At 39.8% G+C, this 19144-nt stretch overlaps 1 protein-coding gene across 2 annotated transcripts in view; it reads right to left on the bottom strand.

The window, feature by feature from the left end:
- Positions 1-380: 380 nt before the first annotated feature.
- LOC109932236 (protein-lysine 6-oxidase-like) overlaps positions 381-19144 on the bottom strand; it is a 37605-nt gene continuing 18841 nt past the window's right edge. Inside the window, exon 7 of one of the 2 annotated variants that reach the window (XM_048619028.1) lies at positions 381-1900. In XM_048619028.1, coding sequence (XP_048474985.1) covers positions 1759-1900 — 142 coding nt within the window. In that variant the 3' untranslated portion in view covers positions 381-1758. Of the gene's footprint in view, positions 1901-12288; positions 17189-19144 lie in introns of those variants that run through there. The other variant, XM_020531456.2, reaches the window with a different exon arrangement.

The raw sequence follows: 19144 nt of genomic DNA, 5'->3' as shown, positions 1-19144 counted from the left end.
GGCATTGGAGGCAGTCCAAAGAAGATCCACTGAGCTGATTCAAGGTATGGAGGATTGCCTTATGAGGAGAGGTTGAGTAGATTGGGTCTGTCCTTGTTAGAATGTAAAAGAAGAAAGGTGACCTTATTGAAATATACAAGGTTCTTAGGAGGAGTTGACTGGGTAGATGTGGGAAGATTGTTTCTCCCTTGTGGGAGGGTCTAGGACCAGAGGGCATAATCTCAGAATAAGAGGTCACAAATTTAAGACAAAGAGGAATTTTTTCTCTCAAAGAGTAATGAATCTGTGGAATTCTTTACTGCAGAGGGCTGTTGCGGCTGGATCATTAAGTACATTCAAGGCTGAGATGGATTTTTAACCCTAACGGAAATTGAGGGTTATGTGGAAAAGGCAGGAAATGAAGTTAAAGATTATCAGCCATGATCTCATTAAACGGCTGAGCAGGCAGTGGTCTGAATGGCCTACTTCTGCTCCTACTTTTTTATAATTTGAAATGCCATATCTCAGTATTGAAAGGACTAGCTTCAGAAGCTTGCCAATGCAGCACACTCTTTCACCTATCCCAATCCCTATCAGTTATTTTATAAACTAGCATTCATAGCTTTAGCTCACTGTCATACACTTAACACTGCTGAATGCCTCACACCCACATCTCTCAGCTTGTAGAATATGTCAGCTATTAAACGGTGGTAGCCGTATCACTTAAGTGCATTGTATCATTCTTACTGATACACTTCCATCTCTCTTGCAGAGCAAGGTGTAGTCTAACCAGAGACAACAGCAGCGTGGCAGGAGAGAGGTAGATATGAAATGGTGCTGTGAATTGGAAATTGTGTTTGATGAACTTGTTGGAATTTTTGGAAGCTGTTACTAACAAAATTGATAAAGGAGAGTTGATCGACATACTTTTGCTAAAGTCTGTCACAGGAGGCTAATTAGAAAGATTAAAGCACTGAGGATAGGAGGTAGTATACTGGCATAGATTAATGATTGGATAACAGACAGAAAACAGAGAGTAGGAATAAATGGACAACTCTCATGTTGGCAGGCTGTGATTAGTGGTACCACAAGGATAAGTACTAGGGCCCCAGCTGTTCACCAAATGTATCAGTGATTTGAAGGTGGGGACCAAATGTAACATTGCCAAATCTGCAAATGATATAAAGCTAAGTGGGAATGTGTGTTGTGAGGAAATTGTAAAGCAGTTTCAGGAGAAATAGGTAAGAATTTAGCAGATGGAATACAATGTAGAAAAATGTGAGGTTATCTACTTTGGTAGGAGAATCAGATATGCAGATTATTTCTTAAATGGTAAAGAGGTTAGAAATTGTAGATGTCCAGAAGAATCTAGGTGTCTTTGTTGATAAGTCACTTGCTGGTGCAGCAAGCTATTAGGAAGATGTATGTTAGCCTTTGTTGCAAGAGGATTTGAGTGCAGCAATAGTAAAATCTTGTTTCACTTGGAAAGGAGCTTGGTAAGACTACACCTGGAGTGCTACAGTTTTGGTCTCTTTATCTTAGGAAAGGTATTATCGCCATAGAACAAGTGCAACAAAAATGAATGAAATCTCTTCAACTCTTTTTTACCTTTTGGGATTTCTTATCTGCTCATGCAGAAAATTTGACAGATGTGGCAAATTTCACCTGCTGCAGCCTGGAAGGAGATACTGCATAAGAATTCTTTGGTTGTGGTCTCCTTCACCATGGTGGTCACTATGGCAATGCTGTCTTTAGGCTGCTTTGAGGTTGAAGTCATGGCTACAGCAGGGGCCAGCTTAGTGAGCACCTTCCACCTAAACAGAAACATCTCACAGCCATTCTGCCTCTCCTTCTTCCAACAGCATATCTTGTTCTTCGTTGCCTCTGAGTATTATCCCTGTCATGTTGCATTCTCCTTGGCCTGCAAATACATTGAATGGAGAAGTGTTTTGTGCAGAATTCTTGAAGTCTGGACTAAGTCCTTCATCACTGACTACACCACACCCTGAAGATGTGACCAATTTAAGTATGGCCCTTCGAATACTTCGAAAGAGCCAAAATAAATCAGTGAGCACTTCACCTGAAAATGTTCACAGACCCCCTTAAACAGTATTGGTGGGCAGGGTGTCCTACCAGCTTGTGAACTCAATATCAATCATGAGGGTTTAGGACAGAGCATTGAATGCAGCTTAAAAGTAAAGTAACAGCACTGATGACAAATCAGTTTTGCACACTGATTAACATTGTGATCTGCCTACCCTGCATACTTCTGGTACATTGTCCTTGCATGTGAGCTAACACACACCACCCAATATGGTATATGGCCCAGCTCACATAGATATTTGCGGGTGTGCTGTGGGTAGTACTTTGGAATCAAAGAAGCAGCGATAACTCTAAACAGATAAATTGTGCGGCAATGGCGTTCTGAAAACCTTAATTGTAACTGTTTCTTCAACTGCTGAATGTTTGCCCCTAAATTCAGATGTCTGCAATTTATAACATAAATGATATATTTACAGAGTCTCTGGTGTAGGGGATATCTCATCAAGAAGTGAGTTTTCTTTTTCTCCCATCACCCTAAATGTCACATTGGTATTGATGGAAATAAATAAAGGAAATAGACAGTAAAATGAAATGTATCTGAGTTTTGAATTTGAATTTGATTTATTGTTGTCTCGTGTAGCGAGATACAGTGAAAAGTATTGCTTTGCATGCTTTAGGGGCAGATCATACCATACAAAATGCATCAGGATAGCAGAACAGAGTGCAGAATACTTTGTTGCAGACACAGAGAAGGTACAGAGAGAGACATCAGAATTAACATTTGAGAGATTCATTCAAAAGTCTGATAACAGCAGGGAAGATGATGTTCTTGAATCTGTTTGTATGTGTATTCAAACTTTTATTTCTTCAAGCTGCAAATAGACTGGTCCCATAACCTACCCACACGGATCAGCGTTGCAATGTTTATGTTCTGGCCTACACTGACATTTCCCCAACTTGCAGAAGGCTCATGGCCAGAAACATAAGCCACAGATTTTTTACAGCTGTGTTTGTTTCTCTGTTGCTACCCTTAAGTTTAAGAAGGCAGGTTCAGGACTTGTATTTTGCAAAACCACATAATTTAGAAACATCTCCCCAAACTAAACGCTTTTCTGCACTAAAATAAATAATGCCAAAATACCATGAAGAACAGGAAGGCACCATGCAGCCTTTCGAACCTCCTGTTCTATTGAACACCATCATGGTTTACTACCTCTGCTCCACTTGCCTACAAATTCCCCATACAGCTAAGTCCCAGAGAAATCAAAATTCTATCCATCCCATCCTTGAATATCCTCAAGGATATATCCACAACTCACTGGGATGAAGAATCCTAAATTTACAGCCCTCAGTCCTAAATCATCAGCCTCCTTATTCTGAGACTGCTCCCCACATGTTTTAGATTTCCCCAGCAAGTAAAATGCTTTCTGTTTATCTACCAGTACTCAAAATACACAGGGAAGACAGGAAAATTCACCCCCAAAATTCAGTCATGGGAACAACTAATCAAAGAAGACGGTCTCATAGATAGAATAGACAGTATCAGTGAGGAAATGCTCTTCCACTTACAGCTGGTTCCCTCTTCCATCATCTGCCGTTATGATAGTCGTAAATATTGACTATCAAATTTTATCGTCCAACTTCTGGCTATTTACCTGAGCCCTTTTATGGACTAAAATGGTCTTTACAAAGGAAGAAACAGACACATAAAATGGCTGCAGTCATTACCTGACCACTGAATGAGGCAAGTTTCAAGGGATTCATAGAATAAACAAAGCCATGCATTGACATAAAGATTTTTATCTGAAGACGTCAAAATCAAGTAACTGAGTCAGTGTTAAACAATGTGTGTCTCCTCTGTAATGACCATGTCTTTATTTTTCATTATATTGGATTGCAAATCAAAATGGGGAAAGGGAGTGCTTCAAATCAAGGACTATGGAAGGAGTTGCTGCACTTTGGCAAACAAGTTACTGGAATTCATTGTGAGTTGTGTTTACACTGCTACTTTGTTCAAGCAGTGGGGGAAGATATTTGAAACCCAAAGGCACCGTGGGTGCATTCAGAAGCTTCATCCAGAGACAAACTCTTGATTGGATTTTCAGTTAGGACTACTTGTATAGACCAGGGGTTGTCAGCATGATAACAGCTTTGATTGGCTCCCGGCAGTTGAAAGTTTCAATGAGAACAATACAGAGGCAAAGGCCTGCAAACTGTTTAAGATACAGCAGCTCTCTACTCTCTCAGAAACTGAACAGGGATTGTGTCAATCTCCTGCTGTCTTCAGCAAAGAATCATAGAATTACGGAATCCCTAGATTCTAGAAGAGAGGGGGACAGACAACTATATGCCAGTTAGTTTGACGTCAGTTTTGGAAAGATATTAGATTCGATCATTTAGGAGGTTATAACTGGACATTTGGGAAAACTCAAGGTAATTAGGAAAATCAATAAGTTTTATTAGAAATCTTTGAAGGAGTAAAATGCATTGTGAATAAAGTAAGCCACTTGATATACTTTCCAGAAGACATTTGACAAGGTACCACATAAAAGATTATTATGCTAAGTTGGAATATGGGATAGCGATGACATATTAGTATGGATTCCGGGGGGAGAAAAACAGAGTATGCACAATTGGGTCTTTTTTTCAGATTGTTAGGATGTGATGATTAGAGTCCTGAAGGGTATGTGCTAGGTCCTCAACTTTATATATCTATGACTTAAAAAAAAGGGAAGGAAGACATGCTGAATAAATTAGCAGATGATGTATCAATAGGTATGCAAGTATGTTATGAAAGCAACGTGACAATGATGCAGTCTGGTAAATGATAGATTATATAAATGGGCAACAATCTGGCAGATGGAGTATAATGTGGGAAAAAGTGATGTTTACTTTAGCAGGAAGAATACAAAAGCAGAGTATTACTGAACTGGAGAATGAATGTAGAGTTGCAAGGTGCAGAAAGATTGAGGTGTTCAGTTGCATGAGTTACAAAATGTTAGAATGCAAATGCAATAAGTGATTAAGAGGCTAATTGAATGCGGTCTTTGATTGCAAGAAAAATTGAACGTAGAAGTTGCTAGGCTTCTGTTATGTAGGGTACTGGTGAGACCACATCTTGAATACTATGTGAATTCTTTTAGTCTCATTATTTAAGAAATAACATAAATGCGGCTTGTGGGCCTTCAGAGGAGATTTCTAGATTGATACTGAGAATGAATGAGTTTTTTTTCTAATGAGGAAAGATTGGACAGGCTGGGTTTGTTTTCACTGGAATTTATAGAATGCTTTGATTAGGTTTGATTAGGTGGTTCGATTGAAGTTTATGAGATCCTGAAATGGTCCCAACTCCATTTTCATTTAGCCCCACCCTCTCTCCCTACCTACCTTTCTGTTATCTCCCCTGGTCTGCAATACCCTTGCTAAATATTACCTTTGCTGGGCTTTTGGAAAAACTCAAGATAATTAGAAAAATTAGAATGCATTGTGAATAAAAGGGAGCCTGTTGTGTATTTTCCAGAAGGTATTTGACAAAGTTTAATTTAATTGAAAATATGGGTCATTTTAGAGGTGATGGATAATAGATGAAAAATACCATGGGTGATTTGCTGATGGAAAAAAAACATCAGTTGTACTTCTGTTTATAAAAATCAAGATCCTGAATGACCTGGACAAGGTAGATGTAGAAATGATGTTTCCTCTTGTGGTTGAGTTCTGAACAAGAGGGCACAATTTTAAAATTAAAGCAGAAATAGATTCTTTTGAGGCAAGGGTGTCAAAGGTCAGGAATGTAAAATTCAGAGCACAGATCACCATTTACTTATTCAATGACAGAGCTGGTTTAAAGGGCAGAATGACCTACACCTACTCCTAAAGTGAATGACAGTATATTTCCCCAGACAATATTTCACCTTGCCCACTCACTTAACTTGTTCATACTTTGCAGCCTCTTTGTTTCTGCCTCCTAGACCATAAGAGATAGGAGCAGAAATAGGCCATTCGGGCCATCGAGTCTGGTCCGCCATTCAATGAGATCATGGATGATCTGATAATCCTCAGTTTCACTTTCCGGCCTTATCCACATAATCCTTCAGTCCTTTACTGATTAAATATCTATCTCAACCTTAAATATACTTAATGACCCAGTATCTACAGTCCTCTGTGGTAAAGAGTTCCACAGATCCAGTACCCTCTGAGAGAAAAATTCCTTTCCATTTCTGTTTTAAATGGGTGGCCTCTTACTCTTAGATTAGGCCCTCTCATCCAAGACTCTCCCACAGGGAAAACAACCTCTGCACATTGCCCTGACAAGGAAGGAGGGAATGGTCCAAGAGAAATACGGCAGGTACTGCAGGGTCCTGCTCACAAGTTGGTCTTCTGTTTTAAAAACTGAAGAGGGCATTGGTTCCTCAAGTGAGTTCCGTTCAGAGCCACATTGTGGCACTGCGAGTGGCTAGGCCGTACAGGAGGGGAGTAATAAGAATGGAGGAGTGATAGTGATAGGGGATTCGTTAGCTATGGGAAAAAAAACAGGCATTTCTGTCACCGTCACAGGATAGGTATGTTGGCGCCTGGGACAAGGACAACTGCTGCAGGACACTTTTCCGGGAAAGGGTAAACAGCCAGAGGTTGTGGTCCACGTTGGTACCAATGACTTGGATAGGAAGGGGAATGTGATCCTGCAAGCAGAGTTGAGGGAGCTGGATAGAAATTTAGCAACAGAACCTCAAATGTATTAATTGCCGGATTACTCCCAGTGCCATGTGCAAGCGAGCACAGAAGTAGGAGAATAAGGCAAATGAATGTGTTGCTGGAGCGAGAATGGCGGGGTTTAGATTCCCAGGACACTGGAACTAGATCTGGGTAAGATTGCACCTTTACAAACCAGATGGGTTGTACTTGAACATAGCTGGGACTGAGTCTGTAGTGGGTCGTTGTGCTCATGCTATTGGGAGGACTTTATACTAACTTGGCAAAGGTGTGGGAATGAAATAAGAATGGTACAGGAAAATGCCAGGATCCACAAAATACTCGAAGACACAACTGGCACCAGCATAGACAATAGTAAGTTAACAGAATCATACAGTGTGGAAGCAGGCCATTCCATTCATCAAGTCTACACTGCCCCTCTGAAGAGCATCCCATCCAGACCCACCCCCCTACCCAACTCCTGTAACTCTGCATTTCCCTTGGCCAATCCACCAAATCTACATATTCCCGGGACACAATAGGCCAATCCACATAACCTGCACATCTTTGGACTGTGGGAGGACGGCAGGATATTGATAACGTAAAGGGCAGCGAGGGATGAGTATTCCTGGAGTGCAAATGGTTTTCCTACAGCAGTATGTGTCCAAGCTGATAAGAAAGGATGCACTGTTGGACCTGGTTCTTGGAAATGAGATGAATGAAGCAGCTCAAGTGCCAGTGGGGAAACATTTTGGAGACATTGATCAGTATATCATAAGTTTTAGAATGGTGATGGAGAATGGCAAGCATCAATCCACCGAAAAATCAATTGGTGGAAAGTTGACATCAATGAAGCAAGAATGGAGCTGGGGAAGATTAACTGGAATGAGAGATTGGTGGGAAAAACTGTAACTGAACAGTGGGCAACATTCAAAGAGGATATAGCTTACATACAGTCAGGTGGGAAAGATAGAACAAACAAATCCAGAGATCCCTGGATGACAAAAAAGGTAGAAATTAAGTTACAAACGAAAAGGTGTGTTTATGAGAGGTGTCAGGTCAAAAATAAAATTGATAACCAAAAGAAGTACAGAAGATTCAGAGTGGAGGTGGAAAAGCAAATAAGAGAAGCACAGAGGAGTTATGTGAAAAGGCTGGCAGCCAACATAAATGTGTCCTATATTCTTTTACAAGCATATAAATAATGAGTGGTAAAAGGGGGAGTAAGGCTGATTAGAGACCTGAAAAGGGATTTACACATTGGAGAAGTGGGCATGGCTGAGGTTTTAAATGAATATTTTTTATTTGTTTTTACCAAAGAGAGAAATGCTAACCCGGCACAGTGATACAACAGGAAACTCTGCCACTAACAGGTTCAAAACTGATAAGGAAGAAGTGTTGGAAAAACCGTTGGTCCTTAAAGTTGAAAAGGGACCAGGACTGGATGAAATGTATCCAAGGATTTTGAATGAAGTGAGAGTGGAGGTTGTGGGGGCACTGGCCATAATCTTTCCATCTTCTGTAGACTTAGGGGGAGGTGCCAGTAGTCAAAGAAACTGAAAATGGTACAGCCTTATTCAAGAAAGCTTGTAATAATAAATCCAGCAATTACAGACCCATCTTTTTCCCTCTCTCTTAAACCCTGCCTGCCTCTAATTAGTGTAAAATATTCTCTACAGCCCTGGTTGTTTGATTCACCGGGACACTTATCCCAAAACATGTCAAATGAAATCTATCCCACCTGAACAGCTCTCTTCTATCCCAATATTGGTGCCAGTGTCCTATGAGCTGAAACCCATTTCATGCATTTGTCTTCTTGATGTAATTTACCCTATGCAGTTTACCCATGGCTAAAGCAGTAACTCTGAGAACCTTGGGGGTTCTGTTTTCTTTTCAGATTAGCTCCTAACTAGTCAAAATCTTTTGTTGGAAGCTCCTTTGCTATTAATATGGTTAGTTCCAATTTGGACAGTGACAAATGGATCCCTTCCCTTCCTTTTAAAGTTTATCACCAGCCCTGAGGAGATGCTCATAATCTTGGAATTGGTGATACAGTCAGTTCACTCATCCTCCCTGCAGTCCCCACTCTCATCCAATTTGCAAGATCTTGTAACTGTTGGGCAATTGCAGAGACTGAGGGTCCTCAAGATCAATCCCTTGGATCCCCATACTGGCATCAATATCAGTTACATGCACCTGTTCCTGGTCACAGACCCAAATTTGAATTAACTAGTCTGAGGCATGGGACCACGCTCTGAGGCAAAGTTTCAATGATGTAGCATGACATCACTGGCTCAGGCTCCAGCTCCTCAAATCTGAGTTAAAGTTCCTCAGGCTGTAGTGCATTCCCACCTAACTTCAGAAAGCTTAGATGCGTTATCTTGATTTCCTTGTTAATGGATCACAAATAGCCAAGACCTCAGCACTGATCATTACAGCACTCCATAACTTCAGTCTTGTACATGAAAATGCCCAGTTTATCCCTACTTTCTACTACCTGCCTACTAACCAATCCTCTATCCATGCTAATATCTAGCCCTCAACTCTATGAAACCTTTTCTTGCCTGCTATGTGGCATTTTATTGAATACCATTGGACTCAAAGTATGGTATATATACTGGTTCCCCTTTGACTTTCTTACTGGTTACATCTTCAAATATCTAATCATTTTATCAAAACTAATTTTCCTTTTATAAAAAACATTACAAGTATTTTGCCAAGGGGTTGGAGGGTTTGAGCTATAGAGAGAGGCTGAATCAGCTGGTTCTATATTCCCTGGAGTGTCGGAGGCTGAGGGATGACTTTATAGAGGTTTATAAAATCATGAGGGGCATAGAAAGGGTGATAATCAAGGTCTTTTCCCCAGGGTGGGGGAGACCAAAACTAGAGGGCATAGGTTCAAGGTGAGAGGGGTAAGATTTAAAATGGACCTATGGGCCAACCTTTTCATGCAGAAGGTGGTGTGTGTATGGAGTGAGCTGCCAGAGGAAGTGGTGGAGGCTGATACAATTACAACATTTAAAAGGCATCTGAATGTGTATATGAATAGGAAGGGTTCGGAGCAACATGGACCAAATGCTGGCAATTGGGGCTAGATTAATTTAGGAAATCTGGTCAGCATGGACAAGTTGGACTGGAGGGTCTGTTTCCATGCTATACGTCTCTATGACTCTATGTTGGCTCCTTGTGACCAAACTATGATTTTGACGTGTATTATTAATGTTTTCTTGCTAATAGATTCCAGCATTTATTGCCCATCCTTGGTTACCTTTGAGAAGCTGGTGGTGAGCTGCGTTCTTGAACCACCACAGTGCATTTGGTGTGGGGAGATCCACAATGCTGTTAGGAAGGGAGTTTCAAGACATTTACTCAGTGACATTAAAGAAACAATGATATATTTCCAAGTCAGGATGTCGCGTGGCTTGGAGAAGAAGTTGAAAGTGGTTCCCCTCCTAGCCACTAATTAGCCATCTTCAAATAAGACTTTTGTTATTGACTCAAGCATGTCATTCTAAAACTTAAGATGGGAATTCAATTGCATTATGATCACTTCATCATTCTAAGCTGCATTTGACAATTTGATTTGTATATTTGAAAATTACAGATATAGGATGACTCTGATGCATTTGTTTTATTCATGTTTGGCTGTCCTCTTAATATATGTGAAATTAACAGCTTTGGCATTCCTCCTGCAAACCAGTTTGTCACTAATCAGATGCCAGTGTTCAGACTAAGAGTATATTGCATCTGGTTTTGCTTCCACTTGGAAGTGTGAAGACTGTGTGGTGGTGGTCAGATGATAATCTGCACACATCCTAAAGAGCAATATCCCACACCCTCATATCATTTCTGTCAATGATTCCCTTTCAGGAATGGAATAGAATGCATGTATTGTAGTCACTTGCACCTATTCTAGAAAGTCAAAGACGACGTGGTACATTTCATGATAAAACAATTTTTTGGATTCATCAGTATTTTCCATGATGAGTGCAAAATTTTAATAATGTTGACATATCTCTCACAAGGTAACAAAAGTCCATCATCAGGCGCCCAACAACTGTATTTAGAAAGTTTTCAAGATAGCATGTCAAATTTCACAAAATGCTGACCCCCACTTTCTCCACAATCCTAGTACAAAACGTACATGCTGGCACCATCTTCTTTCAACTGCAATTATTCAGCTCAACAGGTCTCAATGAGGGCAGCAATGTTGATATTATATGGTCTCAGTTCCCTTTTGATCAGCACACTTCTCCTTTCAGGCCTAAATATTGACTCAACTCATATTCCAATTAATATATTTGTATTTGGTTCTCTTTTTCTTTTGACAACAGGTATGGAATTTCCATTAACTATGATCAAGTTGCTACCCGTTTTGAAGCAAGCATTGTTTAGGGCATCATTTCTTGCCCCTTCCTCATACTACAAAGATACATTGTGCAATCCCAAATAAATCTGTTCAGACACTTGAGGCTGCTATGTCCACTGCTGCTTGGGTCTGGTGGAGGGTGACTCTATGTCAGGTCCACAACCACAATTCCTATGCATGTACAGTCACAGTCTCATCACTAGCCCATCATCACGGAACTTTGGAAATGATATGAGTTGAAAATGGCACTGGCACATTATAATGACAATTGCAAAATGTATCGCACACTTCTGACCTCTTTTATCTGGTCTCAAAAACTAAAACGTCAAAATGGCTGCAGATAAAATTAATTGCATTGGCTGCCCTACAATGCTTGATAAGTACACACAGACACGCATATATAATGATCTTAACAAATAAAATAACTTCAGTGCTTTTCAGTTAGTAAAAAAAAACACATTTATTGATAGATGTGGTCCACAAACTTTGGCAGGGCAGGATTTCAGAATGAACAAATATAAGGATATTAATAATCAATGATGAATTCCTGGTACTTGCTCTAGGTATTCCATGGTGAGTGAAACTTAAAGTTCTCTTGGAAGACTGTTCAAAAGATGCACTGCCAGTCTTTTGTAAATAAAAATAAGCAGCACATGGTACTATAATGTTTACCCATTAGGGAAACACCCCGAGGATAAGCCTCTCCCCTCCCAACAACTGGAGTCTAGATCTCTCAGTCCTTCTCATGGGCCCACATGCAGTCTCAATAGTGCCCATCACCAAGTTCTGGCAATGTTGGGACTGTTGGAACAGTCGAGAGCTGGAGAGAATAGCTCTTCCTCCTTTCTAATGGGTGAAAGTCCCTTCTGCTCTAAATATAAACCATTTCCAGCATGTCATAGCTGCAGGGCAAGTTTGTTGTTGAGTCTGTCAGCTCACTGTTGACTTTTGTTCACTGGGTTTCGATGGTGATGTGTGAGCTATCTGTCTCAAAAACAGAAAATTGTGGCCATAGGCTATTATATTTGGCAGTGATGAACAAATCATCATTACTAAGTGCCTGCTGTTGCCATCACTGCTGAACCTGGGATGAATGTAAACCCTAATTTACAAAGATCTCTATTTCAATCACTTCTCCAATTTTATATGAATTTATGTGTACATATGAGGGTGAATTAGATGTCTCTAAGTAAAGCTAAGAAGCAGTATCACGAGTTGAAAACATTTTTATTCAAGTTAAGGTCTCACAATCTGATATAGGTAAATAACTCTGGATTATAAATCTGCAATAACCATTACATATCTACCATCTACAAATTATTACAGTAACTATAAGCTTCAAGTACAGATACAATGATTTCTAGAAATAAAAATTACCTGCAGCTAAAAATTATGAAATTCATCATAAAGCAGATATATATGGTGATAAGCACCAAAACAGGCTTGTAAACTTAGTGGCATTTCATTTTTTTAACTTATCACTGAGCATATTTCCAGCAATAGCATTTTCTTTGCATTTTATATGAACCAAGTTTTTCTTTGTAACTAAGTTCCAAATTGAAATAGCATCTTTTGTATTAAGATGTTTATTATAGAAAATCTTTGAGAATAAAACCCATTACAATGGAAGTTGTTCTTTTATTCAATTATAGCCCACAGCCTTTACCATTAATCTTGACTGTTATAAAATTGTGCATTCATGCTAGGGCTTCTTATGATGAAACGTTTCCCCAAAAGGGTCAATAAATATAGCTATTTTGTTTTTTATATATACTTGGTTAGCCCCGCAGAAGCAACTTTATCTTCCAAAATGATGTTGCACTGTAATTATTAACAAGGATCACCAGAATAAGTAACTATGGTATCTTTATCCACTAACAGCACACCAATGTAGGGGAATTATATTTTTCCATATTGTGATGTTTTTTTCAAAACACTGGCTTTCTGTCCAAAATCTTTGACACCATTGTATCTGGAACAATTCATCTTGACTATATCATTAAAGAAGTGTGAAATGGATAACTTAATTATTTTTCAAAATAAATTTCAACATTAAGCAGCTAATTGTGATACTACTGCTTGCAAACTGTGCATCATTGATACTGATGAAATGGTAATGTTGATTGACTGGAACAGACTATTTAAGTTGTGCAAAGGAAATGATGCTTAGAGTACTGTAAATATTAATATTGCCGTTACAACTAACAATATTAAACTGTCAGGAATTAAATTCTTTACTGGCTGTGCTGAAATTTCTATAGCCAATTGAAAGATTTCTGCATGATTTAAACGTCTTTGAAAATACAGACCTTCATGAAACAGACATAGAAAGGAAGTTAAAATTCACTTTATTATCTGTGAGATGCTGTGGGAGGCCTCAGATGATTTTTACAGCTGGGTCTTACTTATGTCCTTCCTGTCATCTGCCCACTGATGTGCAGCTAACAAACGTAAGGTGGATCAAGCTAATGTAGCTTGGTAATACCTTGGTGCCACGAGGTAAATCTCAGGAAGGGGAGCTGAGACAACTCTTGCATCAGATTTAAGCCTCCTAGAAAAATGAGGGAATGGAATATATGTCTTTGCACAGCCATTTTAAAGGCAGAATGGGGTAGAGGTGGAGAGCAATCAGTTATAATTTCCCCTAATATTTTCCAGAGTGAGAGATTTTTGCTTTTATAAATAGAGGTTTCATGTAGAAAAGCAAGGCAATTATGCTGAACCTTTATAAATTACTAGTTAGGCCCTATGGCTGGAGTATAATGAACATTACATCTTGGGAATGATGCCAAACCCATGGAGAGGGTGCAGTGAAGATTTACTAGAATAATACAAAGAATGAAAGACAAGCAACCATGATTATTCTCCTTGGAGAATGGCTAATAAAGGTATTGGAAATTATGAGAAGTTTTGATCGAGGAAATAAAGAAAAAAAAACTCATCTCACTGACAGGAGAGTTGATAATCAAAGGACAAAATTTAAAATAATTAGTGAAAGAAATCAGAGGAGAGGAAAAATGTTTTTTTTAAATAGCAGCTTGTTATGAACTGGAATATATTGCCTGAAACAATAGTGGAGGCAGGTTCAAAAGCAGTTAAGGAAATTCGATATATACTTGGAAAGGAAAACGTGCAGGACTGTGGGGCAAGAGCAGGGAAGTGGGACTAATTTAATACCATTTGCAAAGAGCTGATATACCATGAAAGACCAAACTGTCTCTTGTGTTATGTGATCCATAACAGTAATTAAACTTTAATTGACTTTTTTGCTTCTCATTTTGAACTCTGGTATTGGTAGTTCTATTCACTGTATAGCTTTAGGCCTTACCCTGCAGATTGTTTCAGTTCATCATGTGCAATAAATACAGGTAATAAAACAAACATCACGAACCAATAATGCAAACGCATTCAATCACCAATGTCAATGTTTCAGGCAAATCAGTTTCAGCTCAGCAACTGTGTACCATTTACACATTACTTAAAAGGGTTGGGTCACTTAGGAGTTTAGGTGTCACATCCAAATGAAAGTTTTTAAAATTAGAAAATGGATCATTTTTATGGATCACTTTTATCAGTGCTCATTAAACGTATACAGTTTCTGGGTACTCCTGCTAGGCCAAAATTAGTGTGTACAGAAAGTCTTCACGCTATACATAAACCAGACAATTTATGCAACCTATTTTTGCAGAACTTGCATTCAGTCAACGGGGTGATAGTTACTCAGACTCATAAATATACACCATTCTTTTGGTGAAAACATCTGGAGATGACAGCGATTTTGGTTGTCAGAAGGCACACCAGAGAGATTCCTATTTGCCTGTTTCTGGGGTCGCGTGCCACCTTGTTCTGTTCAGGCAGTTGACTGGACAGCAGTGGGTCTTCGTGCTATCAAGAATCACGGGGCTTGCCAAAATCTGCCAGCCAATCAGAGGCTGGCAACTCTATTGAGATAGCAGGACCATAATGAAGGTGGTAACTGCTCATGCTGGTATGACACCCACCCAGCAAAGTGCTGAGCCCTTAATCTGAACTGAATGACAGTGGGAGGAGACTGCAGGAAAGAATATTATACAGGGGCCCCCATAGCCTACAAGCAACCCTTCACAGTTTTGTTTTTGTTGCTCCCCAATTAAGAGGCTCAGTTGGCAGCATGGTGGAAAGGCTGTCCATGGTGGGCCTTGTTGCCAAAACTTTAAGCTTGGTAAGATCAAAAAGGGGTCAGGGACCACATCTGCTACCCTTCCACCTCATTAAGTGGGCCACAACCATATACACCCCCCTCCCAAATGTGCCTTGTGTCTTTCCTTATTTGTGTTTAAATCATCAATTTGTGTAAGTAGCCAATGTACATGTTCTTTTAACTATCTCTGCACTTGGTAGATATGAATGAAAGATGGCCTTCAGTCTGCATCTGCCCTGTTTTCTGAGTTGCTGGTGTTTTATATAATTGTGACATCAAACCCTCAGGCTTTATATTATTTTGTTGATGGTGCATTTCTTCACATTTATTTGTATAGTTGCCACTATTCATGAAGCTGATCAGGAATCCCAAAAGGGCTTTTACAAGTTAATTCCAGAGACCTGAAGCCATTTTTGTTTTAATTTGTTCCAAATATAAGTTCTTGTCTTTAGTGGTTGAATTGATTTTTTAATCCAGTTTTATTTTTCTCCAAATATAATTTAATTATATGTAAGTCTTCATCTTTTATATTTGCTAGCAATCTTAATTTTCAGAAGTTATCCATAAGGATAAATATGTTGAATTTATTTCTGGAGCAGTCAAACTTTTGCATGAGCAAAGATTGCACTAAATGTAAACATGAAAATTTACATTAACTTAAACTCAAAAGCTACACTTCATTGTCATTACTAATTTTTAAAAGCTGTACTTTAAATAATTGTTATGATTTGGAACCATTTTCATCCACAGTAAAAAAAATCTGAGATACTGTAGTGATAGAAACAAACCATCCGTTGAGCATTATGTTTAGAAACGGAAGTGTGAATTCATAAGCTCCTTCATTCTTAAGTTCTTTTGTTCATATTTACATAGTTTTATACAAAGACAGTTAGATTTTAGTTACTGTATTTGTAATTCTGCTCAGCTTTTATTGTAGAACAAAAAAAGATGAAATGCCTTTAACATTTATTCCACAGGAATAAATTTTAACCACTCATTGAGGAACTTCTGATGAAGAGGTCAGGCTCAAATTTACAAAAAGGCATACAAGCCCTTAACCAATTGAAGTGACCCCAATGATGATTTGGGGTCAAATAGTACATAAAACATATATTAACGGGTCTCTGAAGATCTCAAATGCATTGCAGTAGCACTTAATTTTCTACATCTTTTTGGCGCATCAATGCACAACAACAGACAGAAACAGTTCTCATGTTTTCACTGTAATTATAACGTGCTTAGTTATATGTGCATGTTAACAAGGCAATCATCCTGCAACAAACCAAGGATTCGTTGTTTGGAATGAAACAGTGGAATGTAATTGGATCACTGTTAAATGTAAACACAGTATTGTGCATAATCACATGTCTTTTTCTAGCTCATCCACTTTTTTATGATATATGCCCTGTCTTACGATATTCTGTCATGGTGGTAACCTGGTTGCCATGACATAAAACAATTTTGGAATGGATGATTTAGAATAGTCATGCGCTTATTTATTCTCAAGTGTCTATCACAACAGGTTACATACAGTCTAATCATACCAAACGTTCATTCTTTCATTCAGTAATAAGATACCATCTGGCATTATTCCCATTGCAATCCTTGGTCCTGGGAGAATGCATCTAAGCAAAATGGATGTTAACTGTAACAAGTGACATCACAATGGCAATGTGTAGTGAATGAGTAAAAATGTCAAAATTTATAATAGTAAAGATTGTTTCCAGAGATCCCAGTCACAGTGTTACGGGTTTTAAAACATTTGTTCTCATAGATTTCAGCATCTCCTGCAAATAATACCTGTTTGGGGCTGTTGAAATTGAAATGGTGCCAAGTAGACTCAAGCTTGACTTGACTTATTTGTGACTTGTCAATTTTACTGATTCAATCCATTCTTAAACACACTTTGTTCTTTATGAAGTTAGTATCTGAAAAGAAAAGTTCAGGTCAATTTTGTTCTTATCCAAACACATTATTTACAGTGATAGTAGGAACTGCAGATGCTGGAGAATCTGAGATAACAAGGTGTAGAGCTGGATGAACACAGCAGGCCAAGCAGCATCATAGGAGCAGGAAGGCTGACGTTTCGGGCCTAGACCCTTCTTCAGAAATGGGGGAGGGGAAGGGGGTTCTGAAATAAATCGGGAGAGAGGGGGAGACGGATAGAAGATGGATAGAGGAGAAGATAGGTGAAGAGGAAACAGACAGATCAAAGAGGCGGGGATGGAGCCAGTAAAGGTGAGTGTAGATGAGGAGGTAGGGAGGAGATAGGTCAGTCCAGGGAGGATGGACAGGTCAAGGGGGCAGGATGAGATTAGTAGGTAGGAAATGGGGGTGTGGCTTGAGGTGGGAGGAGGGGATAGGTGGGAGGAAGAACAGGTTAGGGAGGCGGGGACGAGCTGGGCTGGTTTGGGGATGCGGTAGGGGGAGGGGAGATTTTGAAGCTTGTGAAATCCACATTGATACCATTGGGCTGCAGGTATCCCAAACGGAATAGGAGTCGCTGTTCCTGCAACCTTCGGCTGGCATCGTTGTGGCACTGCAGGAGGCCCAGGATGGACATGTTGGCTGAGGAATGGGAGGGGCAGTTGAAATGGTTCGCGACTGGGAGGTGCAGTTGTTTATTGCGAACCGAGCGTAGGTGTTCTGCAAAGCGGTCCCCGAGCCTCCGCTTGGTTTCCCCGATGCAGAGGAGGCCTCAACGGGTACAGCGGATGCAGTATACCACATTAGCAGATGTGCAGGTGAACATCTGCTTGATGTGGAAAGTCTTCTTGGGGCCTGGGATGGGGGTGAGGGAGGAGGTGTGGGGGCAGGTGTAGCACTTCCTGCGGTTGCAGGGAAAAGTGCTGGGTGTGGTGGGGCTGGAGGGGAGTGTGGAGCGGACAAGGGAGTCACGGAGAGAGTGGTCCCTCCGGAAAGCAGATAAGGGTGGGGAGGGAAAGATGTCTTTGGTGGTGGGGTCGGATTGCAGATGGCGAAAGTGTCGGAGGATGATGCGTTGGATCCGGAGGTTGGTGGGGTGGTACGTGAGGACGAGGGGGATTCTTTTTTGGTTGTTATTGCGGGGACGGGGTGTGAGGGATGAGTTGCGGGAAATGCGGGAGACACAGTGGAGGGCGTTCTCGACCACTGGGGGAAGTTGCGGCCCTTGAAAAACGAGGACATCTGAGATGTACGGGAGTGAAATGCCTCATCCTGGGAGCAGATGTGGCGGAGGCGAATTGGGAATAGGGGATGGCAGTTTTGCAGGAAGGTGGGTGGGAGGAGGTGTATTCTAGGTAGCTGTGGGAGTCGGTAGGCTTGAAATGGATATCGGTTTCTAGGCCAGAAGAAAGTATGAAGCTGTCAATGTGAAAATATATTGATTTAAAGAGTCATAATTTCTTGGGATAATTTGAAAAGCACAGAAGTACAGAAGAATTTTTTTTTACATTTGATGCATTAAAATGGACTATTTTAAATATTAAAGGGATTAGCTTCAACGGTTTGAATACTCTTTCATCAATCTCAATCTATTTTATGCTCTTGCATCTGACGATTTCAAAGAATCAGTGCCACTTACAGGCCCATAACTAGCTTATTGCATAGCAGTTACGGTTAAAAAGAAAACAAACTTGCTCAGACTATCCCATCATTATAACTAGTTAAGAGGTACAGCAGCCAAGAGCTCCAACAAGGTATAAAAATGGAAGGAAATGAAGATGCTTTCTGCAACTCACAGAGCATTTCTAAGTGAAGGGTAGTGCTATATTTCATAAAATAGTCTCTTTCAAAATAAGATATCTTACTCTAAACTTTTATCTAATATTTAGAATGCAATACTGCGAATCACTTCTACGTGGTTTATTATTTATAATCACTATTTTATAAAAGAAATTAAA

Source organism: Rhincodon typus, chromosome 3, assembly GCF_021869965.1.
Source record: "Rhincodon typus isolate 14 chromosome 3, sRhiTyp1.1, whole genome shotgun sequence".
NCBI lineage: Eukaryota > Metazoa > Chordata > Chondrichthyes > Orectolobiformes > Rhincodontidae > Rhincodon > Rhincodon typus.
The sequence above is the reverse complement of the archived record's forward strand: the minus strand, read 5'-3'. Positions and strand labels throughout refer to the sequence as shown.